General features: G+C 39.9%; 1 protein-coding gene across 1 annotated transcript; it reads left to right on the top strand.

Annotated features, from left to right (window-relative positions):
- On the top strand, positions 10,514-19,272 carry LOC8086428 (protein YABBY 1). Its single transcript, XM_002459322.2, has 6 exons — positions 10,514-10,915; positions 14,589-14,711; positions 15,248-15,374; positions 15,554-15,602; positions 17,988-18,063; positions 18,891-19,272. The coding sequence occupies exons 1-6, from the start codon at positions 10,847-10,849 to the stop codon at positions 18,954-18,956; spliced, it is 510 nt and encodes a 169-aa protein (XP_002459367.1). The 5' UTR covers positions 10,514-10,846; the 3' UTR covers positions 18,957-19,272.

The following is a 19,739-nucleotide window of genomic DNA, read 5'->3' on the forward strand; positions in this document are numbered from 1 at the left end:
ACACCACTGTACGATGTATATATATATAAAAATATTCATAACCACGACAATAAGAAGGCTAAAAGTTAGCGAAAGTTTGTTAGCTAGTAGAACTTACTTGTGGATGTATTATGTTAAGCGGCGCTTTACATCCACTGAGATGTTCACGGTCAATGAATCTTTCCCAAACCCTATACACAGCCATTGTGGATCGTGAACTAATAATTACAGAGTCATATTATGATATTTTTGTAGCTGAGATCGACATTACGTACCTTTGAATAATGTTTACTATTTGTTGATAATTTTCTTGTGGTTTTCTCATTGAGTCAAAGATTATCAATCGGTTCTTGGGAATTTCAATGACCATGAGTATCCAGTGAAAGCTGTTTACACACACATATATAGGGTCAGTCCTATAATGTAAAATAAAATATGCATGCACTTAATAACTATATAACTCACTCGAAGTTGAAGGGGAAGAGTATTTTTTGTTTTTCTTTTTGGTTTACAAAGAACCTCATAAGATTGGTGCAGATTTCTGTCTCATAATCTGCTGTCCACACTGCCTGCGGAGCCTTGAAAACAATATAAGGGTCAACGAACCCAATACTATTGTCATTTCTCATTCTGAGCTCTCTCATTTGGTGCCTGCATATATACATACAAATCCTAAGTGTGTAAGGATTATATACATGTAATTAAAGAAGTTAGAAGTATAATAAAAAGGAAAAATACTTACAGACAAAAGCAGCTGACAAGAGATTTGTCAAGAGCGTCGAGGTGGCATAATTGGTGCAATTCTTCGAACTGCACGTATATGAGGTCATCTCCACGGAAGTAGTGATGTTGTCTAATACGAACAGAAATCCAATTCTCTCCCCTTTTAGACGCCTCAATGCACCATTTGTTTATTGCAAACATTTGTGTGCCGAGCTCGTGTAAACGCTTAGGGTCGAATAGACTCCTGCCCGGTTCATATCTTGCCCTCCATTGATCAACTACCTCGGCTTTTTCAAATGTATGACATCCAAGAATGGCGGTAATTTCTTCTATATTTAAACCGCTCTGTCCAAAGTAACTCTCAAGCGAGTCTAGCTCAGACAACGCTAAGGATTTCTTTGGCATCAAGTCTTCATTTGAGCCGTATTGATTTGGCACAATCAAAGGGGGCACCGGTTTTGATACTTCTCCGAGCTGTGGGACCCCCTTTCCTACTCTCTTCTTAGTAGGCTGTGAAGACTTGACCTGAGACCGCTCATAGTCCGAAAGTGCTGGCTTTTTCTGAGCTTCGCGTTGCTTCTTTTGATGGTCCGCCACCTTCTGCCTCAGTTCCGATGGCTTCACATAAAAGTACGGCTTTTCTGGGTTAAGCCGTTTTTTCCTTTCCTCCTTTATTTTATCAAAAAATTGTTGGACCTCAGCTTTAGATGTAGCAATTACCTCCTCTTCACTCTTTTCGTAAGGTAATTTTTCTGGCGTCTTAGCTCTCTTTGCTGAGGCAGCCTTCTTTGGAGGTGGGACCGATGACTTCGGTCCTTCTTGGACGGACCGCTTCTTACTACCTCGCTTTGGAGGCGAGGGGACCGACCGTGCACTCTTTGGAGAGGGCGGTGCAGGCGGTGGAGGGGGTGGGGCCGATCTTTTTGGCGTTGGAGAACGCGGTGGAGGAGTTGGAGAACGCGGTGGAGGAGTTGGAGACCTCGGTGGAGGAGGTGGAGACCGTGGTGGAGGCGGTGGCGGGGTCGGTGTGGCCGCCGCAGGTGTTGGAGGAGATCCAGCATTGTCACCGCCCGCAGCACTATGATGCGCTGGGGAGAGAACTGGACTTAGGTTGGAGGAGTCCCTGCAAAGAAAACAATTACAAGTTTTGTGAGTAAACTTTTTTTAAATTTCAATACATAATAAATAATATAAGAAGTAAAATCACACACAAACCTATGCTGAGGAATAATTATGAAGCGCTTGCGCCAACAAATAAATGTCTTCTCAGCTTCACCTAAGGTCTTCTCTCCGTCTCCCCCTTCTATGTCTAGTGGCACATTGCCACAACCTTTCTCAACCCTATCAACCGAGACGCTAGCATATCCACCAGGTACTGGTCGATTATGGATTCTTGGAGTGCCCGTTCGGTCGATAGGGTTGACAACAGCGATAGCCACCTTTTTGGTGGCATTCCCATCTGGTACATGCAGCTCACAGGTAGTAAAAGCCTCTGTGACATCATCCACGGGGAAGTGTAGCTTCGTGTCATCCTGAATGGTTGGTACTTCCGTGGATGCGCAGCTGCTTTTCAACTGGCCTGGGGGGCTAACATTGACCTCAGGCTGTGATGTACCTTGCCCTTTCGTCATTTGACTAAGTGCTGCTTGCACTTGCCTTTGAATCTCTGCCTGCATCCATTCTTCACGAGCTTTCTCGCGCTCTTGTGACTGCAGAACAAAAGCTTCCAGGCGGCGGATCCGCTCTGCCTCCTCATCCTTCTTTCTCTGGCGGCTTCTGTAGGTATCTTGATCGGCTTGGAATGATTGCAGCCACGGAACTGCCCCATAGCCTCTCGTACGCGCACCGTGCTCAGGATTTTCAAGCGCATAGGTGAGTTCATCCTTCTCCCTGTTAGGCCTGAACTCACCAGACTGAACCGCCTCTCGTGCACGGACTAGTCTCTCTGCTGCTCTAGAGATTTCTTGGCCCCAAACTAGTGCCCCGGTGTCTGGGTCCACGCTTCCCCCATGACCGTAGAACCAATGCTTGGAGCGCTCGCTCTAATTCTTTGCTATTGTCTCGGGTGTGACCCCCCTAGCAAGCATCTCCTGTTCCATTCGGTCCCACTTGGGAGCAGCACTCTTATAACCACCTGATCCCATATGATGGTGGTATGCCTTTTTACTGGCATTCTCTTTGTTTCTATTGGCTCGTTCCTCGTCCTCTTCTGATGTTTTGTACTGCACAAAGTCATCCCAGAAGGCCCTCAGCTTTACATATTGCTTGAGGTTGAAATCTGGAGTCTCGTTTTTCTTGACATATTTATTGTACAAAGACTTCTTCCAATTCTGGAAGAGTACTGCCATCTTCTTCATAGTCCAGTCATAAATTCGCACCTTCAACTCTTCATCGTTGGTGTCGAAGGTGAAAACGTCTGTGACGGCTTTCCAAACTAACTCCTTGTCACGATCAGAGACAAAACTGATCTCAGGAGCACCTCGCTTCTCTCTCCATTCACGACAACTGATCGGTATTTGATCTCTCACAAGATATCCACAGTGATTAACATATTTATTTGCATGCTCACCAAGTGGTCTGCCTGTAGCTATCTCAAACTCAGAGATTACATAGCGGCCCTCCAACGGCTTCTTTGGCCCTCGTGGAGGTACGCTTCTCCCCGTAGAGGTCGATCCAGAAGGCTACACGTACATATAGAAACAAAAATACTAAATTAATAACCAAGTAATAAGTCTAAAACCTAATGTAAGAGATGCATTATTTATATATGTTTACATTTACATACCTCGCCAGTATTTTCTTCTTGTTGCACGACAAGTTGTTGCTCAGGGGCATTGCCCTCTTGTTGCTCAGGGGCATTGCCCTCTTGTTGCTCAGTACGATTGCCTTGCATGATGTCGTGGTAATCAACGAAGTACTGACTACCGTCGTCGATTATATTTTGAATGGCAGCTTCCATATAATCAGGATCATCATGAGGACGGTCAGCCATTTCTATGTCTGCAACCATACATATATATATATTCTATATAAGATAAGAAATACACTAATACTACTACAAATGAAAGTGTTGGAGTGCTCTAAAAATAATACTAGAATCTTTTAAGCCAAGTAATACATTAGAATAAAAAACAATACTAGAATAATACATACATACAAAAAATATTACATATATATGTGTGTATATGTAAAAAAAATAAAATATACATACATACTATATATAAAACATACATACATACTATATATATACTAGAATAATATATTAAAAAAATAATACATACATACATACATACATACATACATACATACATACATACATACATACATACATACATACATACATACATACATACATACATACATACATACATACATACATACATACATACATACATACATACATACATACATACATACATACATACATACATACATACATACATACATACATACATACATACATACATACATACATACATACATACATACATACATACATACATACATACATACATACATACATACATACATACATACATACATACATACATACATACATACATACATACATACATACATACATACATACATACATACATACATACATACATACATACATACATACATACATACATACATACATACATACATACATACATACATACATACAAACAATTATAATTCATACATACAAACTATATATATGTGTGTATATTTACAAAAAATAATATACATACATACAAAAAATATTACATATATACAAAAAATAAAACATACATACAAAAAAAATTACATATATATAAAAAAAAATATATACAAAAAATTACATATATACATACTATATATACTAGAAATATATACAAAAAATTACATATATATACAAAAAAATATATACATACTATATATAATATACATACTATATATAATACTACAAATCAAAACACCATATATATAATATACATATACACAAAAAAAATTACATATATATACATAAAAATATATACAAAAAATAATACTACAAATCAAAACACCATATATACATATATATCGTGTTTTGATTTGTAATATTATTTTTTGTATATATTTTTATGTATATATATGTAATATTTTTTGTGTGTATATATATATTTCTCTGGTCTAGTGTATATAAATACGTAATTAATCAATGGCGTCGTTCTCGATCTATACTTAGCACACAGCCGGCCGGAGAAGATCGCGCGTGGGGAAGATGATGTACTGTGCAGTGGCCCGCGCGCTCGATCTGGCCGTGGCCCGTTGCGGCGGCGTTGGCGGAGGGCCGCGGCGGCGCTGGTGGAGAGCCGCGGCGGCGCTGGTGGAGAGCCGCGGCGGCGCTGGTGGAGACGGTGGTCGCGGCGGCGAGGGAGTCGAAACGACGGCGGCGAAGATGAACCCGGCGGCGCTGGAACGAAGACGAAGACGATGAACTGCCGGATCCAGGGCTCCTGCGCATATTTATAGGGGCAGACCCTTTAGCACCGGTCCGTGGCTGGAACCGGTGCTAAAGGGTCTTTAACACCGGCTGGTAACACGAGCCGGTGTTAAAGGGTCACCCTTTAGCACCGGCTCGTGTTACCAGCGGTGCTAAAGGGTCCCTTTAGCACCGGTTCCAGCCACGGACCGGTGCTAAAGGGTCCTAGGCGGGCTCGGGCGGGGTCCTGAAATTTTCAGGACCCTTTAGCACCGGTTCCCACTATGGGCCGGTGCTAAAGGCCCATTTTTTTAGTTTAGGGTTTTTCAATTGTTTTATATATACAGTTTATATTATAAATTGTATAGTAAATTAAATATTTTGCATAATGTTTTTTAAATAGTGACATATATTGTAATTTGTTTTAATGTACACATGAAAATTTTTAAACTTAAATATCTTATTGTATTTTTATAATTTACAATGATTTTGTAAGAAATGTTTAGTATTTTGTTAATGCAAAAATATATTATTCCAATAAATTTACAAAAACTATATCCAATGAACTGGAAATTTATTTTCACATCATATTGACGTAAAACTTTTTATTTTTGTTATTTATTACTAGGAATGCTACTTGGGTATAATTTTCATCAAATAAAAAATCATATAAAAATATATATCTTGATGAACACACCCTTTGACCGAACCCTAGATTGTCCCAAATGGAAAAGTCATGAATACAAAGTTTGCTACACTCATCAAGTTCTACATTTTGTCTAATGGTCAACTTTTCATTTGGAAAAGTTTGAACCACTGAATTTTGAATTTTCATGGAACTCATAGCCACGCAGCGGTTTCGGAACCCTACATGGTCTCGAATGGAAAAGTCATGAATACCAATATTGTTCCACTCATCAAAATCTACATTTCATATATAGACCATTTTTGCATTTGACAAAGTTTTGGGAAGGTGTAGTTGAAAATCCACAATTGACACATATAGTTTCATATAGTTTGTGTGAGAACTTAGAATTGGTGGGTATTGTTAACTTAGATTTTCTCAAATGGAAAAGTTGTGTATATAAAAAGTTTAGATCTTGAAGATATCTAACAACTTGGTATTCAAAATATTTTCATTTGAAGTAATTTAGTTTGTCATTTGACCAAGTTTGACCGAAACCCGTCTTGGATTTTATAGAAATGTAACTAGAATTGGCTCAAAATTATCCAAATGGAAAAATGGACAATATATAAAATATAGATTTTGATGATCTCTAACAACTTTGTATTCAAACTTTTTTCATTTCAAGTCATCAAATGGGCTATTTGACCAAGTTTGACCAAAGTCAAAGCATTGGTTTTTACAAACACACCCTTTGACCGAACCCTAGATTGTCCCAAATGGAAAAGTCAAGCCGACACAACAGTGAACTTCTTCTTGACGTATGACCCTTGGTTATGATCCTGCCGTAACCATGGAGTATCCTCATTGTTTAACAGAATGCTTGGGTCTTTGTTGACTATGAAGGGCGGAATTCGATCATCCCTTTCGTAATCGCCTGACATGTCTGACTTGTCCTCAATTCCGACAATGTTTCTTTTCCCAGAAAGGACAATGTGGCGCTTTGGCTCATTGATGATTGAGTGGTCATCATTTTTTCCTCTCTTTGGTTTCGTAGACATATCTTTGACATAGAACACCTGACTCACGTCTGCAGCAAGGACGAATGGTTCGTCTTTGAACCCACTATTGTTAAGGTCCACGGTTGTCATCCCATACTCCTTGTCGACTGTTACCCCACCTCCGGTCATCTTCACCCATTGGCACCGGAACAAAGGAACTTTAAAATTAGCTGCATAGACTAGTTCCCATATGTCTTCTATGCGTCCATAATATGTTTGCCTGTTCCCATTTGGATCCGTGGCATCCACGCGTACACCACTATTTTGGTTGGTGCTCCTTTTATTTTGGCCAACTGTGTAAAATGTGTTACCATTTATCTCGTACCCTTTGTATGTGAGGACATGCCATGATGGTTGCCTGGCCAACAAATAAAGCTGCTCATCAATGTTTTCATCACCTTGACATTTTTTGCGCAACCAATCACCAAAAGTTTCCATGTGCTGACGCATTATCCAAGCTTCATTCTTCCCGGGCCACTGGGACCGTAGGTAATCTTTGTGTACCTCAACATATGGTTCCACCAATGAGGAGTTCTGGAGAACTGTGTAGTGTGCTTTATTGAAGTAATCGTTTCCCGTACCAATATATGTTTTCTTCCCAAGTGTTCCCTTTCCGCTGAGTCTGCCCTCGTGTCGAGATTCAGGAATGCCAATTGGGTCAAGGTCTGGAATAAAGTCAACACAGAACTCTATGACCTCCTCTGTTCCGTAGCCCTTGGCAATGCTTCCTTCTGGCCGGGAACGACTATGGACATATTTCTTTAGGACACCCATGAATCTCTCGAAGGGGAACATGTTGTGTAGGAACACAGGACCGAGAATACGAATCTCTTTGACCAGATGAACTAGGAGGTGTGTCATGATATCGAAGAAGGATGGAGGGAACACCAACTCAAAGCTGACGAGACATTGAACGACATCATTCTGCAGAGTAGCTAGTTGCTCTGGATTGATTGCCTTCTGAGAAATTGCATTGAGGAATGCACATAGCTTTACGGTGGCTAGACGTACGTGTGGAGGTAGAATTCCTCTTAAAACGACCGGCAGCAATTGCGTCATTAGAACGTGACAGTCATGGGACTTCAAGTTCAGGAATTTCTTCTCTGGCACATTAATTATTCCCTTGATATTGGAGGAGAATCCAGATGGGACCTTGATGCTGCTAAGACATTCAAACATGCTTTCCTTCTCTTCTTTAATTATTCCCTTGATATTGTCTATCTTACGGTCTTCTTTATGCCACCGCAACAACTTTGCATTATCCTTATTTCTGAACAGACGTTTTAATCGTGGTATTATAGGAGCATACCACATAACCTTGGCTGGAATTTTCTTCCTATGACGTTCTTCACCCTCAACATCGCCAGGATCATCTCGTCTAATCTTATACCGTGATGCCTTACATACTGGACATGCATCCAAATTCTCGTATTCCTCCCCACGGTAGAGGATGCAGTCATTAGGACATGCGTGTATCTTCTGGATTTCTAATCCCAAAGGGCAGACAACCTGTTTTGCTTCATACGTAGTGGTGGGCAATTCGTTGCCTTTCGGAAGCATCTTTTTTATGATCTTCAATAACTGCCCAAATGCCTTGTCAGATGTACCATTCTTTGCCTTCCATTGCAGCAATTCTAGTGTGGTACCCAGCTTTTTTTGCCCCTCTTCAGCGGTGGGATATAGCGATTTCCTGTGGTCCTCTAGCATGCGCTCGAACTTGGCTTTCTCTTTATCACTTTCACATTCTCTTTGTGCATCACGAATGGCATCACCAAAAGCATCATCGCCCCGATCATCTTCTGCCGCCACCTCTTCTTCATTATCTCCCCCCATTGCAACATCATTGAAGCCACCGTACTGAGCAATAATATTGGCATGGTCCAATTCTTCTTCTTCTTCTTCTTCTTCACCTTCATCCATTATAATCCCGCTTTCTCCATGTTTGGTCCAACAAATATAGTTTGGTACGAAACCAGACTTTAATAAGTGTGAATGAAGAGTTCTTGAGTTAGAATATTCCGTCAAATTCTTGCACACGGCACATGGACAGCACATGAAACCGTCCCTCTTATTTGACTCGGCCACACTTAAGAAATAGTGCACGCCATTAATGAACTCTTCGGAGCGCCGATCGGCATTATACATCCAATTACGTGTTACCATCTGCATTAAAGATAACATATATATTATGAAAACCATGCACACATATAGTTTCTCATCTTATTGCACAACATGTCTAAGATACATAGTTGATTAATTTAGAAAAGCTTGGCTACAACAAATACAATCGCAACTAGCATTAAAAAAAACAAAACTAAAATGCACTTAAGCAACATAATTAGTTCGCGTCCGATCCCAACTATAATAGATAGATCATTCGCTTGATCAACATCATTGAACTTCTTTCGTCGGCTCACTGTCTCACCACCTTCAGCCTCAACCACCTGTGCAAAAGATTTCTTAATGTGTTCAATGTATTCTTCCTCCCAGTACCAACCTGTACATCCGCCGGTACCGTCCCACTGAAATTAAAAGAGAGAATCAAAAGTTTAATTAATATCATTTAAAAAAATATGCACATATATAAGCAAATGTCTAGAAATAACTCACATTACGATCTGGACACTTGTAGAATATACGACCCTTGTTTACTCCCTCTTTCGACACTTTGTACTCCATCAAAATCTTCTGCCCACACTTGCCACAAGTAATGAGAGGGAGTTCCGGACGGTATCGCTTTTGAACCCGTTGAGAGACGGAAGACCCGGTCACGGTTGCCATCTACTATCCATACTCAATTTTAAAACAATTATAAATTCCACATTTACTAGTAAACATGTATGATACAATGGACATTATATGTAGTAATAAAAATAAATCAAGTGATATTAACAAACCAATTAATTTGAACTATCCTACTTTCTATGATCATAAAAATATACTATAATTCATTCTTGCAAAATATATTAAAACTAGGTCAACCATGAAATATGATATATATATATATATATATGGATACTAATTCATGTGAATGATTCAAAATAACAAAGTGGATTTGAGCTAAAAAATGATGGGAACATCACAAGCCAAAAACAACATGAAAAAGACAAGAAAGGCTGAAGTTAGTCACCTCTAAGCGCGAAGAGACGATGACGGAGTCGAAGAAGATCAACGATGGGCGTTGGAGATGAAGAACAAATGAAGAACAAGCAAGAAGAAGCTCCAAGAACAACAATGGTGCTCTCGGTTTCAAATGGGCAAAGGGGAGGAGGGAGCCGTCCTATAAACCGGACCTTTAGCACCGGTTCAGAGCAAAAACCGGTGCTAAAGGGTTACCTTTTAACACCGGTTTGTAACACAAACCGGTGCTAAAGGGTTTGCCTCGGCCCGTGGCTCTAGCCGGTGCTAAAGGGACCCCTTTAGCACCGGTTCTTGTTAAAAACCGGTGCTAAAGGGTCCCTGCCCCGACAGCACATGTCAGTTGCCGTTGGGCAGGACCCTTTAGCACCGGTTTGTCACACGAACCGGTGCTAAAGGGGTCTTTAACCCCGGGCCGCAAAAAGACCGAGGTTTTTGGCCATTTTGGGCATCGACCAATGCCTCATTCTGTAGTAGTGTGTAGCCTGTGGCTTGATCTTAATTTCCAGCCTCTTGCACTAGATCAGCTGCACTGTCCTCCCACAAGACAACCCACACCAAACACCTTTTCTCCTCCCCCCCTGTCCCCATTCAGGTTATTATCCTCTCTCTCTCTCTCTCTCTCTCTCTCCCTCTTTTTCTTGGTATCCTTCTGTTGCTTCCTCCACAAACCTCTTTCAATTCCACCATAGACGACGACGACAGCGCCGAAGGTCAGAGGAAATTGGGCTAGCTACGCCCTCCCTGTTCCCTAATCTTCCATATATAGGGCACAGGAGGCATCGTGTCTTGCTCATCCATATCGCCTGCTGGCTTTGCTTTGCTTCCTCCCTCCCTCCCTCTAGATCTCGCCTTCACGGCGACGGCGGGTACTTGGAGATCGAAGAAAAAATGTCAGCCCAGTTTGCATCCGAGCATGCCTGCTATGTCAATTGCAACTATTGCAACACTATCCTGGTGGTATAGTCTCTCTCTCTCTCGATCTGCAGCCAGTTGTTTCCTTTCGTTCTTTTTTCTTCGAAGCTATTAGCCTATGGTGATCCTGTTCAAGTGCTCTCTCTCTCTCTCTCTCTCTCTCTCTCTCTCTCTCTGCAGCGAGTTTCCTTTCGTGTTTTTTCCCCTAAAGAGCTACCTATATGGTGAGTATACTGTTCAAGTGCTCTTGCCATATGGGTACTGGTTGTTCCACCATAGCTATGTTTTTTATCTTACAAAAAGCCTTTTCTACTCCCTGCTGATTAATCTAATCCAAACAATCTGTTTGGGAAAATGTTCTAATAAGTGCATGGTGAAATTTTGGCATCATGAAATATGAAGGGCAAACAGGCCGGAGCAATACTATACAGCTGTGTACCTTTCTGGACCAAACAGCATATATAATTGTTTCCCACCGTTCCAATTTTTTGTAACAAAAAAAAAAGCGTTAGTTATCCCTTCTCCCCTTCAAGGACACCTTTACTATAACAGAAAAATGTCCTCTTCAACATCTTCCTTATCTTTTTTTCAATACACATTTCGTTTATTTACTGAATGAAATTCCCTTCAGTCTTTTTAGCCCCCGTACCATCCATGCATGTAAACTTCAGATCCAACACTAATATATGTTCCTCTTTGTTCACTATTTACTACAATTAAAACAAATCTACAACCGAAGTACATGGTAGTCTTTTCATATATAGTTTGACCAAAACAATAGGTTTTCGATCGGGGGTCCATTATTTCAAGTAATTTAATCAAAACGTAGATATTTTGGGAGGGGGGACATCCATGGTATGCATGAGCAGGCTATTTTTTTGTTTCTATTAAAAAAACAGCGTTCTTGTCTAGCTACATATACCATCAAATAACAAACCCGTCATAGCTTCATGGTTTCCTGACAAAATGATTTCTGGCGATCAACTTTACATGCATGCAGATGCTGCTGATGATTAAAGCCTCTTTAACTATTGCTTTAGCCTCCATGCGATAATACACCCAGTGTACCCTACCTTAATTATTAGGTCTATTACATTTTTCATGTCTGTAATATATATATTTTACGACAAATAACCAATCAGTAAAAGATTGTGGAAGTTGGGACGACGAGTCGACGACATCATGCTTCCCTCTCATTCAGTCATTCAAAGCGCACATGTGCAGAGAGAAGTGGATCTGTTGGTCATGTCATTTTCCGCTTTCTTGATGTTTGCGCAGGTGGGGGATCTAGCTAGGTTTCTGTGTATATATATATCTACAGTATATGTGATCCATCATTCATGATGTTGTGCTGAAAGAGAGGAGAGGGTGACATCAACTTTTAACTGTAAAAAAGATGCCACTACTTTTTCCCATGTTTACTAGTAGTATATATTACTTATGCTCATGCTACATATATTCACATGCATATATCAACTGCATGTGTGCTGCATATATACCTGGACGTACTGACCGCCGGCCGGAGAGGCCACTGCTTCAGCTCAACCGTACGTAGCGGTAGCAAACAACGTTGCAGCTGCTCGCGATGACATTTCCATGGCGAAACCGATGCGCCGGGCGTGCATTGTCGGCATGCCTGCGCTGCATCTGCCTTTTCTTTTTCAATAAGGCTGCATGACTTCGTTATATGCACATGTTGACATGCATCTCTCTCTCTCTCTCTGCATCTCTCTCCGGATGAGAGAGATTATGCTGGTCCAAGTGAGGTAGGAGGATCGATGCAGGGCACCATGCAATTGTTAGCTGCAGCATCTCTCCTGGCGGCAGCTAGCGAGGTAGCTAGCGCTCGAAAGGTGTAGACACCTGAAAAGGTGTTGCATGCATGTATAGTCAAAACACGACATGGATGTGCATGAAGGCATGGTTCAACTTTCATATTCTTACCTGGCACTGCCATTGGACCATGCACTTTATTTACCCTTGCTGCCTAGCTCCCTCTTCTAACTAGCTCCTAGCTAGTACAAGCTAATTCACCCAGTACGTACTATAGTGCTCTTCTTTTTTATTTGCAACATCATCAGGCTATCTCCAACAGAAGAGGCAAAGCGTGACCCAAACACATAATAGGTAGTTCACAGTGTTTTGCAAACCCAAATCAAGCTCCAATGGAAGACGCAAACGAAGCGCCCATTTTGCGTTCGAAACGAGTCGGAACGCAAATATGTGTCGTCTCTCACCCACGATGCAAATCTCTCGTGCTGGTAGTGGTGGGCCCATAGGACGCGTCGGGGTGCAGCGGATGACGACGGCGAGGTGCTTCCGCGGACGACGACGGCGAGACGCGCCCACACCTGGAAGCTCCGCGCGGGCGAGGTCGCGTTCGCATCGGATCCGCGCCCATGGCAGCTCACCGACCCGGGCTAGCTCGCACGACGAGGACGCGCGGGGCGCAGAGGAGGAGGAGCGGCGCGAGGTAGCCGGCGGCGTGAGGTCGGGTAGGGGCGTGGCTGGCGGTGATGTCTCTACCGCCTCCGGCAAGGCAGACGAGGAGGGAGGCAGGCGGCGCATGCAGGGAGCCGCGGGCGTCCACAAGGAGGGCGAGGGAGGCGGCGCATGCAGAGAGCCACACGAGGAGGGAGGGAGGCGGCGCATGCAGGGAGCGCGGGCGTCCTCGAGGAGGGAGGCAGCCGGCGCATGCAGGGAGCCGAGATTTGGGGTTGCTGCTCGGTATCTGTCGGAGAAGATAAGATTTGGGTGGGTGACCGTTTTACATAGCATGACCTATAATATGGAATGGGTCTCTTTTTTGGGTTTTAGTTGTTGGAGACAGTCTCATTCAGAGGGAGTCTTTCAAAAACTGTTGAATGAGAATGACTATATTATATAGCAGAGATGGTACAGTTAGGCCTAGCTAACTAGTGTTGGCAATGGGTAAATCCCCATCGGGTATGAACTCCTCAGACCCATCCCCGTGACAACAATATGACACCACGGGTATCCCCATATACAGTGATGGGTGGGGGAATTTTCCCAGACCCATACCCGGGTGGGTAAACTAGACCCGGCGGGTCACCCATACCCGCCAAACATCAACCATTCACAAGCACCAGTCACGTAGTAGCAATTCACAAGCATCGTCACATAGCCATTCACAAGCATCGTCACATAGCCACCTCACCATATACCTAGCAAATAGCAACATAATAATTTCTGCTACAACCACTAGTCACAACACCATAATAGTTCATTGTCCATACAAATCACGTAGTAGAGAATAGTACTTTGCTAGCACTACATAGGGTTTCAGTGTATGAGCTGGCGGTGGACTGGTGGCTGGTGGGCTTCTTTAGTTTTGAGCTGGGTATTTTTCACCCATGGGTAAATGGGTATGGGGACTACTAGAACGTCACCATACCCGCGTACCCAATGGGTGAAGAGTTTGCTCTGCTTGTGTACCCATGGGTACTGGTTTCACTCCATATTGGTACCCTAATAGAGTAAATACCCATCGGGTCGCGGGTCGTGGGCCCCCATTGACATCTTTATAGCTAACCAATCATATCTAGCATCTTCGAGGACATATATATGAAGTACATACTATTTGATCGAACTCTTTTGTTTATACGGGCAATAATCAGGCAAAAGACAGCTATACATTCTGTTGTGCCATGTATAATGTGTATCATAAATTCATGGATATATGCATATGTGCATGCAGGTGAATGTGCCAAACAGTTGTTCCCACAACATTGTGACTGTCAAATGTGGGCATTGTACAATGGTGCTCTCTATGGATCTCAGTCCTTTCCACCAGCAGGCACGCACTGTTCCAGACAACCAGGTGCATAACCAGTTCTAACTTTTAACTGCAATAGCAAGTTAAGACATGAAGGATTCCCTCCATAAACTATGCAATAATTTTGACACATCAACTAGATTTTTACAGAAACAATAGTGATAGATCCTCTTAGTTGTTGATATGTATAGATACTCAATCCTATTTTTATTATTCAGATTTTTCTTTTTTTTTCTTTACTGAAACGACAGGGGAGCCCCATACCTATCTTTTTTTTTGCTTTTCAATTAAATAAAAGAATGGGAAAGTACAAAACAAGAGAGCAAAAAACAAGGCAGCAAGCCAAAAAGGAGAAAAAAAAGAAAAATTACATATAGGACTCTGTCCAGGTACAAAGGAGGGCACTTTTTGAGGGCTTGGCCTTGGTACAAACCAATCCAAGTTCATTTTTGTTCACACATCATATCCTATTTTATTTGGATGTTGTACCCACAAGAATATTTTTAATTTACATATAGTAAATTTATTAGTGAACATCATTTTTTCTCATCATAATTTATTACATGGACATTTGCTTACAGGTTGTCCAGAACAGAGGGTTTCAATATAACAATTTTGGGAGCTACGAGCAAGCCTCGTCAAGAAATCTACGAACGCCTTCCATGTATTCAGTGTCAAACAATCAGCCACAAGTGCCACCAATAAGACGTATGTCTTCTCAAAAGATTGCCGGAACACAAAGATAAATACATCTATCATGCTCATATATGTAGCTATTATATATAGAAAGTTCCATTTCTCCGGTGCTTAAGCATGTTGATTACCTCTTGTCATTACTTTGCTTATCTTTGGTCATCTAACTTAATTCTATTCTTTCATGTTTCCAGCCCCAGAGAAGAGGCAACGTGTCCCATCAGCATACAACAGATTTATCAAGTGAGATTGCAAGCCACAATATAGTTTCTAATCATATATAGTTAATCTGCAAAACTTTCTAGCTAAAGTACAAACAAGATGCATTAGCCTACAATTTAAATTTAGGGGAAAGGTGAACACATAAGTCTGATCTTGAGATCTTGGGACTCAACCTCAAATTATGAGCAGGAACCAAACCATTTGAGTTATGCTCGGTTAAGTTCTCCTTCTTGCTACAGTAGTTTGATAGATGTCCTTTGCACCCTCATACAACCTAATTATCTCTCCTCTCTCTCTCTCTCAATCTCTCTTTTTGATCCCCATGTACGCATGTCTTGTGTTGGTGTGTATATCAACAAAATACCCTAGTAAAAGGACATTATAAAATGGTAAAAAGAAGAAATGAGGTACACAATTTTCAATACATTATAAACATATAGCTAGTTTTCATGAGCAAAATCAATCCTTAAAATTATTCGATTTCCTTTCTATTTTACACAAGTAACAAACTCAATAGTGTAACTCATACTCTTCTCATGAAATTTAAAACTTATTTTCATAAATAAAATTGCCATATGTTATTTATTCTTGTGATTTTTCTAAAGTGTAAATTACATTGAATTTCCCCTGTCTTTTCCATTTCTTTATGGGAAACATTTTTTACTAGAAGGATATACATTTTTTACTAGAAGGATATATCATAGTTTTTTTTTCAAAAGTAAAGTGTGAATAAGATTATTGGTGCAAGGGACAAAATACATTGGAATCAAGTTTAGTTGACACTACAAATATAGATGTAAAAATAATTTGTTGGACACTATGTTGTGTCCTCAAAGTAAAATTTTCAAATTCCATTTTTGTCTTTAGAACACCATTTGATAAATCACATATTTGCAGTTTCACTATGCAAAATTAATGAGCATAGTGTCTTTGAGACAAAGCCACAATCTTTTCCTGCATGAAAATTTCCTAAGTGATAATAGTTTCATAAACCTTTTTGCATACAAAACCCTAATAAAAGGGATGTTGGGATCGGGATCCTAGATATGATCATCTTTTGATTGACATAACTAGATTGTAGGATCTATTGTAGGGTCAGTATCCTATCAAATTTTACAAGTATATATTTTAATATAAGATTAGTAATGTTTCATAAAATCAAAGCTTCTAATAATCATTTTAGAAAATTAATTAACTTTCAATAAACTTGGGTGAACTTCTTCATTCTTTTTCAATCCAGCTTAATTTCGAATAATACTTTATTGCAACCCAACTATTTATAAGGTTACAAATATCAATAATTACTTAATGTACCACAACTTGTAAAAGTGTAAATCATATCATATTACTAATAAAATTTAGTTTGTCACATATGGCCTATTTTTGTTCGAATCAGGATCCTATGTAATGATGTTAACAATTTTGTGAGATCATACGGAGCTCTCACATAAGATTGGAATGCTATGAAATTTAGGTTACATGTTGTGATCATGATTATTATTTTGGTTTGGTAGCTAGGATTGTGGCATGATAAGATTTTACGATCCAGATAAGGATACCAACAACCTTGCCTCCAACACATATTTTCTAGTCCCTACCATTTGTCACAAAAAAACTAATATTAACTGTATAAAAATGACTATGTTAGTTGATTTATGATTCTAAATGACATGCTATAACAAAATAATATATATTGCACCACTAAAGTGTAAAGTTAAAAACTATAGCAATTATGCTCTTAATTTCCCAATGGACAAACAAATTGGTCCGAAGATATTGGGAAAATGTTGTGAAAAAGAGGAGTATTAATAGATCAAGAATAATACTATAAATTCAAATATATAAATGACAACCTATGAGTCTAGATCAATCGATTAGTTTTTGGAATTGATCAGCCTTGATTTAAAAATCTTGATTATTAATTAGTAGATGAAATGAATGGAATTGACACAATAATTTGCCTAGAGAAATAAAGATATGGATTCCTTTAATTATTTTATATATGTGATACCTTTTAATTTGCACGTTGCAGAATATAATGTAGTTGATTATCATTATAATCCTAAGTCTTGATTGCAATGAGATCGAGCGCCTGATATCATCCAAAAGTTTCAGAAATTGAACTTACCTACATACTGTGAGCAATTAACTAGTGGTACTCCAGTTCAGTGCATCAACCAAGGCACAAATGCAATTTTAGTTTTAGATTAGCTACATTGACAGATAGCTAATGTGACTTACATTTAATTTAACTGAATTATAATTATTTTGACCCGTTAATGATAACATATGTATTTACTCATTATTGTGGACACTGAAACTAATTAATTTAAATGACCAAAAAGTTCCTGTGTTATTTTATTCCTATTTATTATATTGTAAGATCCTCTTTCTTGACATTAACAGGGAAGAAATACAAAGGATAAAGACGAGCAACCCAGAGATTAGCCACAGGGAAGCATTCAGTGCTGCAGCGAAGAATGTAAGTTTAATATTATGCTCTAGTTGAATGCACATCACCCATAAAAGACAGCAGTGCTACATTTTCATGTTATGGTAGGGCATTACCACAACAATGTACGTACAACAAACATATACATAAGCTAGTTTTAAGGCTATATCTACATTACATTTTTTGCTTACGTAGGAAAGAGAAAACACAGGGAATCAAATATGGAGAGTGTTTATCTATTTGGTTGGTCAAGCCACTACACGTCCGAAAACACTGAGACACACACATGAGCTCGACCTAATGTTTTATATATATGCGTGTTTATATATGCTATAACTATAAGACACTACACAGTCTTCACATATATACTGTGTGGAGTATATGTTTATGATGAACAGATACAGGTGACTAAATAAATCACATGTTGAGCTAGCTCTGTCGATCGGTTATCAGAAAAATATAAATTTACTATTGGTTTTTGCACACAGGGCAATTCTAGTTTCCACTAGCTAGTGATACATTGAATAACATGCAAAAATCACCTGGTGAATGAAGTGATCCCCACTTGACGCACCTTGATCCATCGTTGCATAGCTATAGTGGCTATATAATAAAACGATTATCAACTTGATGTTGTAAAACATGACTTTGGATTTAATTATATTCCTCATGCTTCAACTACTATATAATACTCACCTAGTCATCTTCCTGTTGGTTAATATAGATTATCAACTTGATGTTGTAAAACATGACTTTGGATTTAATTATATTCCTCATGTTTCAAATACTATATAATAATACTCACCTAGTCATCTTCCTGTTGGTTAATATAATTAACACCGTGGTGCATGCTGCAGTGGGCTCATCTTCCTCGGCTCCATTTCGGCCTCAGCGTCGCCGACGGTGGCGGCGGCAGCAACTAGATGATCGATCGTGTACGTGATCGAGACGGCGACGATCGTGCGTGCATCTGGATTCGATCATGCACACACAGATAGATCGATCGAGCTCTTTGCCTTACATATATGCTGTGCTACGTGCCTGTGTTTAATTTGCATTGTAAGCTTGTTAAGTTTTGCATTTGATAACCTGTGTTTTCAGACTTGTGCGTACTTTGCATGTATCCTGTGTTCAGTGTAGCATGCTAGCTTCACAAGGGGATTATATGATATGCATGGTGTATAATATTTCTAAATAAATGAATATATTTGTTCAGGAAGGACTGTTAATATATTATTAATCAATGATCGAATATGTGTGTGATTATCTGAACTATATAGTATGTTACTGTGTATTCGTGAAAAGTATATACATGTTACTTGTAGTGATGAAAAGTGCAGGATGAAACGTCCAAATTAGTACGTCAATGTTGCTTCGTCAAACAGGTTGCCACTCTGGATCGGATATCAATGAAAACGGATAGTGATAAGTTATCAGTGCCTTTGTAACGGGAAATAGCATGCCATTGCCATTGATGGTAAGCTCATTATCACTTCCATATCTCACAACAGCTGGCAGACAATGGATCAAAACTTATTCCAATATACTTCCTCTTTTTTTTTAAGTGTCACATTTCCTTTTCTTTTTTTTAAGTGTCACATTTGGTTTGTCCTAAGTCAAACATCGTAATTTTTGACCAACCATTTTTTAAAAATCCTCATAGTTTCACAATATATGAATTATATGTTATGATCGTATTTCTCATA

This window comes from Sorghum bicolor, chromosome 2 (assembly GCF_000003195.3).
Source record: "Sorghum bicolor cultivar BTx623 chromosome 2, Sorghum_bicolor_NCBIv3, whole genome shotgun sequence".
In the NCBI taxonomy this organism is placed as follows: domain Eukaryota; kingdom Viridiplantae; phylum Streptophyta; class Magnoliopsida; order Poales; family Poaceae; genus Sorghum; species Sorghum bicolor.